Source organism: Lytechinus variegatus, chromosome 7, assembly GCF_018143015.1.
Source record: "Lytechinus variegatus isolate NC3 chromosome 7, Lvar_3.0, whole genome shotgun sequence".
NCBI classification, from domain to species: domain Eukaryota; kingdom Metazoa; phylum Echinodermata; class Echinoidea; order Temnopleuroida; family Toxopneustidae; genus Lytechinus; species Lytechinus variegatus.
Genome location: NC_054746.1, coordinates 5,360,923 through 5,371,840, shown reverse-complemented (window position 1 = coordinate 5,371,840; position 10,918 = coordinate 5,360,923). Strand labels below are relative to the sequence as shown.

Sequence of the window (10,918 nt, the reverse complement as noted above, 5' to 3'; positions counted from 1 at the left end):
TGCATGAATTTCAAATTTTGTATGGTTCCTGATGACTTAATTTTGTTTTCTATTCATGATCGGGTGTGAAATGATTTGTCTATTGATATACAAAAGGTACAGTGAAAACCATTATCAGTTTTCTGAGAAAATGACATTTCATTTATTTCTAACCATGTACTATGTAGGAATGCTGCTCACATATGACGTCACAAATCAAATCATTGAAATTCTAATAACTTTTTAATTATTTGATGAATTTTTCTCAAACCTTCGGCAATATTTTTTATTATTTTTTCTGCTATTTTTACGATAAACTTTTTGTCAGGGTGAACTTCCCCTTTAAGTTAAACTTGACTTCAGAATATGGGCCAATGTCTCAAACTACAAAAATAGACTATAACCACATGTTACACTGCAGGGTGAGAGATGAAGAGTTAATCATTTTTTAACTACATACATTGAAACCTATGTTTATGACTGTAATGACTGGATGCTATTCTCAGTTTATACACAGCAGCACCCCCCCCTCTTCCTTGTGATCTCGGCCATCGTCCATGCAATATGAATTAGAAGTGATGGTTACGCACTGTTAACTTGTATCAATACAAAAAAAAATGTTTCAACCAGAACAGGGAGCCCGTTGCAGAAAGAGTTGCAATCAATTGCAACTCTAAAATTCATGTGCAACTTGATTTTCAACCAATCAACAGCGCGCATTTGGGACTTGTGATTGATTTTTTTACTTGCGTTTAAACGTAACTCTTTCTGCAACGGACCCCAGGACAGCCAAAGAAGAAAGCACAAAGAAGAGGGCGCACTGAAGGGAAGGGGGTAAGGGTGATTACTACATGTGTAAGGTGAATCCAGCCACTCCAATTCAACAGGGACAAACCAGATTTAAAACGTTTTTTACTCCTGACTACCGAAATGAAGCTGTTTAAGCAGAGAATTGAGCAAAGTCAAAGCATATGCAGAAAGAAACTTAACTTTCTATATGAAGATTTCAGCTTCCGGATGGAAAGGAAAGGAAAGAAGAACCGATGCGATGGTATTTGATACTAGGAAAGGGTATATTCCTTGATACACACCAAAACTCATAGGCCTGTATTCGGGTTTAACTTTAACTCAGGTTTAAAGTTGTGGTCTAAGTATGGACAGCCAATTGTTACATAAATCACTAACAGTAGAGATATCATACTTCAGCTCATTTGGCTCTCAAATCATTCACAATTGTCTTGGAAGCATAAACAGATGATTGTCTTCCCCACAGATGAATCAGGAAAGAGCACAGTAAACGTAAGTAACATACAACTGAATAAAAAAAATTTGATACTTTTGGCTTCCCATACTCAAACCACAACTTTAAACCTGAGTTTAAGTTAAACCCGACTTCAGAATACGGGCCGAAACCTCACTTCATTGGAAAGGATCCTTGACATCATTTCCGTCTCCAAACGCTAAGTTGCGGCACTGTCCATTGGTTTTTCCTCGCAGTTTCCCGGATGAACATGGGTAGGCCTCTGTCGTCCATCAGAGTGAAATCGGGCCCTAGAATCCGTTTTAACGAGTCCAAAGTGGTAACAGGTTTGCCATCTTTGTCCCTGAAGCCTCCGAGCCACTTTGCCTGTTCAGAGTTCAAAGTACAATCATCATTCGGTCTAGAATAAAACAATGTTTCTTTAAAGCTAAATGATAGCAGTTGCAGTAAAACACTAATTTCGTGAGAAAGTCTGTAAAACCAAGGTTAAGTATGACTATATAATCATGTATCTAGATCTGGTACAGTTACATAAACTGAACTATGTGAAATCCTAAAATCTAAGCTGAAATACGATCACACTGAAGATCGCCAACACAGATAGGCACACGTGGGACAGTGTATTATTATTGCTGGAATAAAGACCCAACAGAATTGACCGAAATCCGCCCTTATTTTGCTTATTTCTCGGCAATTACACAATTTCTTCCAGAATCCTTTGGCACATATTCTTTATTCATACAAACAGACACTTGGGTGGTCATTACATTAGATACTGTAAAAAGTAATTTTGAGATCGTTACCAGAACTGGAATCTCAAATTTGAGGTCAATGCAAATTGCAATTAATGATTTAATTACCAATTCAATACATGAATGCATATCTAACCAGCATGAATTTTTGGCATGCAAAGGGAAAATCACAATTTCAGACTGAAACTTTTCCATGGGCAGGTTTCATAAAACTTCTTATTTTCAATATTATAATGAATTTGGGCTAACAGTTTAAAGCCACTGAAATCATTTGAATTGAATGACTGACAGTAAATTTGACATAGAAATTTTGCATTTTTTTTGTTATTTAACAAGTCCTCATGAAAGAGAACTCAGTTCATTAAAGTTATACTTCACATTTAACTTTTCACTTCAGTTGCAAAATTCATGCTCAAATACAAACGTTAGAGGGGGAGAGTAGTAGACTCTGGCCACAGAGTACATTCAGATATTAGAAATGATGGTGTTATAGGGAGCATTAGAAAGGGAAATAATTTTGAATGATGAGGTATTGCAAAAAGCTCAAAGAAAATCAGACTTGATGGTTGGATTGACATTGACTTCTCTCTAGATCTCAAACTCAATCTGCTCAGAGTTTTAATAATATAATATAGTGATTTCATTCACTTGTATTATCTTTTCAGTGCATAGAGAGAGAAGAAAAGGAATATGAAGTCCTTACTTTATATGGTATGTAGTATGCTTTCTAGAAGAGAAAAGTTTTCAGGGAAGATAATGATGGAAAACAAGATACGAGGGCTAACTTGAATCCTATACCTTTGGTGTAAATTCAGTGTCCCAAGAAGCTGGTGTCGTGAGTACTAGTAATCCACCTGAAGCAACGAGACCAGGAACCCTATTCAGAAAGTCCATCGGATCTGGTAATCTACATATAAGATTAGCCCCCACCACACAGCCAAACAAGCCCAAATCCAGGGGTAGGTTACATGCATCGCCCTGCTGAAAGTGACATCTTTTTCGATCCTAGATTGAACATGAGAAAAATAATCTTAGTACATAATTAGCTGACAATCACAGTTTTTTTTATTGTCTCCAATGTAGTCAGAAATACTCGGATTACAGAACACAATATTCAAGATTTAGACAGACATAATACCAGTAATAAGTTGGTCTACTCTCCACTCAAATGGTCTTCAATATAGTGCTAACTCAAAAAAAAGGAAATGTTGGGAAAGAAACGGAATATTGGTTTTGCAGTCACCAGACTTTGGAATAGCCTACCAATGTGAGTCAGGAACTTTCCAGAGAGAAATATTTAGATGGATGTGAACCAGCTCTTAGCCATATTTTTTCTAATTTCTTTGTTTGCCTCTTATGTGGGTATCGCTGCTATGTTATACAAAACTATTTCATACGATCAGAAATTCTGAAATTCAGATGATACACAGATTTCACAGTTGCAGGCCCCACATACCATCGGTTGAACCCATGGTTTATGTAGATTTCCTGTATATTGATGCCTATTTACCGCATATATATTAAAAAATGTCTAATGCTGATGCGTACTTTTGTCACAGCGCGCTAAATTGACGCCTGTTGCCATGGTTAAGTACGCATTTTATTCATGAGTTCACTGTTTTGAATGAGTCCACTCTTCAAACAGTGGACTCATGAATAAAAGAGCATACTTAACCATGACAACATGCGTCAATTAGGCGCAATGTGACAAAGGCGCGCATCAGTATTGGACACTTTTCAGTATACCTTGTAAGTTGTAAATTAAGCGTAATTTGTACAGGAAATGCATGAACCATAGGTTCAAACCGTTGGTTTTCAAAACCACCTTTGTGAATTTGGGCCGTATTGTTGCATTCTGCTTCTTCATATCTTTGAGCTGTTTTGGCTTCCCATACAGTCCTCTAATGAACTTTCCAAATGAAACAAAGACTACTTACTATTGTTGAATCTACGACAGCAGTCAGGTGTGTACATAGGTCTCCCTCATCCGTGACAGAGTACTGCAAAGAACCATGATCCTTGAGAAGATTACATGTGTCTATGAAGGCATGACTGAAATCAATACCAACAACTTGTTCAAATTCTCTCGCCAGCTCAAAAGAGGTCCTTCCAACAGCACAGCCGATGTCAAGAGCTCTGTTTGGTATTGTGCTCTGCAATCAAAATGGAATACATATTTCAACGTGCATTGTCAATTTGATTCCTGGATCCGTTTTCATACAACCATGTCATAATAACAAATAACATGTTTACCATGGCATTAGCCAGTCAAACCAATTGCTTACTTACTGATGATGCAGTTTGAAACAAGTTCATAGAACAGGCATCTGCCATCCAAAGTTTGTTCAATTATTTAATTTCTTTTTATTATTTTATAACAGACGTGGAGTATGATAGTGGTCCCCAAGTCTGCGGACATAACGATTTGATTTATGATTAACATGAATTTCTTTTTATTTCACAAAATCTTTCAGTTGATAATGTTCCTTACATCACTATTGGTTAGTGTGCCAAATATCTCTCAAAAATTTGAAAGAAAAATATGATTTTCTTGGAAAAACCTCAGGCAGTCATTTTCAGATTGAACAAAAAATGGTGCCCCAAGCCTGCGCACCCATTCACTTTGCATTCGATTCAGGGATATTGATGAGAAAGGCTGCATTTAGAGGCCATCACAAGAAATTCACAAAATTCATTATTTTTCCACCATTTTGAATCAGATTTTTGATGAAGAAGTTTTTTGTTACAATATTTTAAAAATCATCATGGAGTCCTCATGGCTACGATTTTAGGCGAAGAAATATCCACCATATTGATTATTGTGCATAATATGGCACCTTTTCATGATTTGTTATCAGATTTACCTTGTCTGTTGTGAGAAGGCCGTGCAGGGCTTCGTCCGCAACTCTGCGAGGGAAGTCCAGGGCATCCCTGGGGCCGAAACTGTAGCGAAGTACCTCCTCGGGAGCGCCGTAATGAAATACTAAATATTCGTTGACAAGTTTTTCAGTTTCATACTTATTTTCTACTTCTAAACGACTGTCATCATGACTCAAAAGTTTGTAGGTTGAATAAGCAGCAATGCTCGACGTTGCTAATAATGCAGCTCCCACAAAATAGTGGCGGTTACTGGTAAAAGTGTTGAGAAATTGAGCCATTTTTATTCTCGGAAACCGTAATTCACGTCGCGTATAAAAACTGAACTGTGACTGTAGCTGTATACCGCACCGGTATTCCCACGTGTTATGAATCAGCACAATGTCATGCACGTCGCGTCGGATACCGGTGCGGGTACGGTCGGTCGCTCAAGGGGGTTACCCTGAAATTAGCTTTCGTGGAGTCCCTTTGCCCCCCCCCCCCCCTTGGGACTTTCTCGGATAGGGGAAGGCGAGGTAAGTTGAGCATAGTGGCGAGTTGAGCCACCACGGCCCAGGCCAATAATGAATAAGTCAGACATTGTGGTGGTGTGACATGTATTGATGATCCATTACATAATCCCAAACCCCACCGCGTTGTTTTCGTCTTTGAAACAAACGTATTTTTTTAGAGGGAAAAATACATATTTCAGCAAAGAGAAATAAAAAAAGGTGTGAAATCGATGTTTTTTTTACCTGTGCACGTCTTTTAATATAATAAAGAAAAAAGAACAATATTGTTAATCCAGGTATGAATTCTCATTCTTGCCATAGTCTTTTAGATGATGTGGAGATTGAAAATATCGCATTAAGTTCGGAATGGGGTAATTTGAGCCAGCCAACATAGTAATGATAATTTGAAAAAAAAAAAAAACACTAAGCCATTGATATGCAGGCAGAAAGGAGCCAATTTACATAACAATCCTTTTACTTTTAGAGGATGTTAGTATCTATAGAGAATTAGCAAGTGAAAAGACTTGAAATGAAAAAAAATGACATGATGGCTCTTCCCGCATACATTTTGTACATAGTTTTTGTGGCTCAACTTACCCCAGAAGGTGGCACAATTTACCTCATAGATGGGGAAAGTTGAGCCATTTGACATCGTTTTTTTTTTCAAAGGTCACAATGAAATGTTTCCCAAGAATCAAATCTAAACGCTAGATACTTATTTTTTCAATATTATTAGTCACATCAATTCTAACATGCAAAATGCAAAAAGTGTCACAACTTACCCCACCTTCCCCCAATCAAAAGAGAAAAATGTTAACTATTTCTCGTATAAAAGATAATATGCACTTTACTCATTCATAACTTAGGCACATCAAGAATTTCCATCAATATATATATATATATATTTTTAAATTCATCACAAATTGATTTCGGATGTATTACTGTATAGTAAAGTTAAAGTTCGCATCTGACCAAACTCAACTGATGGATTTTTTTTATGTCACTCAATTCTTATGGAGACCAAACGACCTTCCTTTTCAGTGGTCTATTTTTTTTCCATTCCCCCCCCCCGGAATTTCAATTTTGGGGGAAGGCGAAAGTACCCCTTTAAAAACTCCTTGACCCGCGAGTGGCAGCGAATGGTGGCGGTGCATGGGCTGCTATAGGGGGTTAATGATGGTAAATTGGTGACGATGCACGCGCGTAGCCAAAAAAAAAAAAGCACTCCCGAAAAAACTTGAACAAAAGAAGGGAAAGGTGAGAAAAAGAAAAAGGAAAGGAGGAAAGGAAAGAAAGGTAAATAGCTTTGTTGATTTTTTCCTTCTTTTGGGTCAAATGAATAAAAACTTATATAACGAGACGTTCTTCTCTCTTCATACAAAATTTTACTCTCGCGCTCCGCGCAGGAAAATATCAGAATTGCCATTCGCTTTTTTCCCACTCCTTTTTGTTTTTAATCCGTTTTTCCCTTGATGGCTGCGGGAATCGTTGCCAGAAATTATAAAGTATACATATGGATGTAAAAAGTATATTATTATTATTATCATGCATTGACACAAAATTAGGGCATATGGCTCTTCTGTTCGGAGCGGGTAAACATTACCATCACTCCCCGAGTCCCCAAATGCTATTCTTTCGCTTTTCAGGAAGTAATTTTTGGCAAGGTATCTGCTCAAAGGGGGTGGCAATAAATTCGTGCCGTGCTATATATATATATATGCAAAACTTATTTATATTAACATAGAGCTAATGCAGATATAATAGCTCTATGATATTAACTTTAGCGCTGTACATCCATCTCATGTTCTGTTTTGCGCCATCGATTTGAATTTTTGAATATCACTGAAGGTTCTTAATTAAACAAGAGGAAGTGCTTATGAGTGAAATTTTCTTCTAAAAGAAATCACAGAGGTTTCCATGCTTCGCGAGTATGGAGAAAATAAAAATCCTTCTTCTATATAGCTTGCATCATCCCTTTCACATTTGAGCTCGTTTTCTTCTTTATCGAGTTATATAATACTCTAAGAAATATCAAAATTAAAACAGGTTTAAGTTTCTGAGAAAATTTCTAAAATTCAGAGCTTCGAACAACGCCATTCGCGTGAAGGAATATTTCTTTTTTTTTTTGTGTATACCCGTCTTCTATACTCTGTTTGGCGACTTGATCGAGTTAACAAAATTTAATGTGGATAAAGTTTTTGCAACAAAATCTGATGTGACCTAGGTACGCATAATTGTGTCATTTCTGTTCTCTATTTTTATAAATCGTTTTAAGCTTCTGCGCTTCTCGCGGTAAGAGGAATTATTTCAAATTCTTCAGTCTTTTCCCAAAGTTTTGGGGGCGCTCAAAATTTCTTTCGAATACAATTGCGATATGTCCATGATCACAGCTAGCAAGTCGATATTCGAGTTGATAAGAGTACTAGAGACGCAAGAGGAGACTTCTTGATGAGATGAGATATCACCCCCCCCCCCTCCCTAGGGAGCGCGCTTCGCGCGTTCTGTAAGTGTTGGCACGCTTTGCGTGCATTTACCACCCCCTCCAAATTAAGTCCTGGCTATGCGGTTGTGACGATGGTGTTGATTAGCGTGTTGATGATAGTGAATGATGATGATGATGATGATGATTATGCTGCTTATGATGAAAGAAAGCTTTATAAAATCCCTGTGAAAGCATTACACTTGGCATAAGACATTTCAACTTATTAGGGGCGTATCCAGCTTTCGCAAATAGGAGAGGAAGCGGGGGAAAAATTCCCCGATCGTCTGATAAAAGCTTGTTATTGTTGCTTTTTTGTGGGGGTATAGGCCTATAGCTCCAACTAAAAAAGACTAGATTTGATATATATTTTTTAATACAAGAAAAATAAAACACAAATAAATATGAGCCTCACGTGTGAGCTCCAATTTGAAAATTCAACCTGAACAATTTTTGCAAGCAAAATTAAGATGCATAATAATAAACTAAGCTCAAAGAATCAATACAAGCGCGGGCTCAGTTTTGTTATAGGTACTGACTTGAAAATGGGTCTCTTTGGGACTGTTTGCAGTTGACCCATTAACAGGTTACACATTTAATGCTATCAATGCAAGCACGAAGCTTATTAAACCACTAACAGGGTGAGAACTTAACTAAAAAAAATCATGTGAGCTCAAAGCCCAAGCTAATATCTTTTTATCAAACATTGGAGAGCCAGGTTTTTAACAAAGTAGGTCTACAGAATAATACAAGCACGATTGGCGACCTGATTTTTTTTCGAAGTATGCAATATCGCACTTAACGATCGTTGCGAGCGCTAAGCACAGGCTGAAAAGAATTGCGAAAAGTGAATGAAGTTTGTTCATAAATTAAAAATTCAAAGGGAGGGGAATAATTGGAAAATAAAAAAAAACTTTCATGTCATTATTTTAACCTAAATTAAAAATCTCTCGCCCTTCGGCGGCCCTCACTTTACCTAATCTGCATTCTCAAGAAGAACAGAGGACTTAAAGTATCTCGTTCCAATTAAAGGGAAATCCATCCTTGGTCATATTAGATGTTGTGTTGGAAAAAAATAGAAAAAAAAAGATTGGTGAAAGTTTGAAAGAAATTGGATAAGCAATAAGAAAAATATGACTGTTTTAAAATCGAGATCCCTAATACTATGTAAATTTCAAATTGGCAAGTGAGTAATTAAATTATTACAAGGGACAGGACAACTTTCTCATAGGCCATGTACTTAATTATGAGGGATTTGTGGTTTTCTCCTAAGTACCATTTCCCCTGGGGTATATCTAAATATAACCCAGGTATATTATTTTATATGTGCTCATGAAAGAAATCACAGTTTGAAGTAAAATTTTTGAAAATGATTACATTTTAGCCATTTTAAATGGAAGAGTATATAGTCCTTGCCTTACATCACTATGACATCCTAGATGTGGCCAATTTGAAGTCTCCATGGGTATAGTGATTACAAATAATTTACAAGTTTTGAAAAATCATAAGTTTCTTAATGTTTGTCCGATATTGTTCAAACTTTCACCTGTCAGCTTGTCTGATTTTTCTTTTTCCTCTAAAAACAAGTTTTTATTTGGGTTGGATTCCCCTCTAAGTAATGCATAAAATATGCCCGCGACTTGGGTTTCATTGGTTTTTATTCAGCGAGATTTTGTAGGCCCTATCCTGTTCATGATAAGGAAAAGTTTCCGAATAAAAATGTTTAGCTCGCGCTACGCGTTCGCATTATTTGACTACAGCGAGACAATATAGTGTCCTATGTGTAGGCTTACTCTTCTCTAATTCAGAAAGCTCTGAAATTATCTCTTTTTTCAGGTCAGTAGGCCTGTACACTGTAAAAAAAAGTTTGTCAATTTGACTAAAAAAAATTGGTCATATGGAATCTCTAATAGGATCAATTTTGATTAGTCATGCAGCCACTTATCATGACTAACATATATTAGTGATCTCGACTAATAAATATTAGTAATTCAAGCGATGTCTTATAGGACTAATCTGTAGTCAAGGGACTTTCATTGCTAGTCAAGCGACTTTCTCTTTTAGTCAGTCAGAGATGACTAAACAAACTTAGTCAATCAGACTAATATTTCTTGGTCTGAATGACTAAACAAACTTAGTCATTTTGAATGATAAATATTGTTAATTCAAGTGATGTCTTATACACAAGTGTGTAAAATTATACTAGCATGAAAATAGTAGCTGTGATATAGACCTTCGCCCCTCGACATTTCATAACAGAGTCAAAACCCGTCGGAATAGACCTAGATCTATTCTACATGGCCTGATACTGGACCAGAAAATTTAGAGAATCAAGCTCTAGATCTAGATCACTGATTCAGAGAACAAAGTTATGATACAACCTTTTTCTCTGTTGCTTCTCCCTGCGTGGCAAATTAAGGTTAGCAGTGTTTGGCTATTTGTTCTTGGGGACAAATGCTTGATTCTTTTACAGTCAGTTTCCATTACAACTATTTATCATGTTACTTGGCTCTTAAGTAAATTGAGTTCTTGTAATTATTTTTTTTTAAATTAAAAATAGAGATTGAAAAATAACAATGTTCTTGAAATCTTATTTTCCAACAATAGATTCTGGAGGGCCTACACAAAAATGCTCAAAATTATAAAATTATAAATAATGCTGTATAATACTCCATGGACCCATCTCAAAGGTCCATGATAATTGCTAAGAATCGCAAAAATAAGGAGTTTTGATGCAGGGATTTTTTTCAGAAATCTAAACGGAAAATGTGGCATTATATACAGTGCCCAAAACAAGTTCGAACTCCCAATCTGCAATGTCACAACAAGAAAAAGTTTTGTTGAGTGAAGACAAATCAGGGATCGAAAGATGATTTTTTTTTTTGAAAAAGAGCCGAAGTGACACTAGGCTTATAAGAGAAAAAAAAATGGTAAAACAAGATAAACATGGGCAATTTTCCGATCAGATAAATTCTCCATGACAGAGGGTTTTTCAACTTGAAGCAGAAAGAGAATGTGTATGCTGCCAGCTATCGTTGTATAAAATGGAATTATTATGCAGAATTTGTGTGTACAACGC

At 36.5% G+C, this 10,918-nt stretch overlaps 1 protein-coding gene across 1 annotated transcript; it reads right to left on the bottom strand.

Annotated features, from left to right (window-relative positions):
• Positions 1-285: 285 nt before the first annotated feature.
• On the bottom strand, positions 286-5,278 carry LOC121418274. Its single transcript, XM_041612053.1, has 4 exons — positions 4,857-5,278; positions 3,930-4,145; positions 2,791-2,997; positions 286-1,606 (listed from the first exon to the last, which is right to left on the bottom strand). The coding sequence occupies exons 1-4, from the start codon at positions 5,148-5,150 to the stop codon at positions 1,421-1,423; spliced, it is 903 nt and encodes a 300-aa protein (XP_041467987.1). The 5' UTR covers positions 5,151-5,278; the 3' UTR covers positions 286-1,420.
• Positions 5,279-10,918: the final 5,640 nt, after the last annotated feature.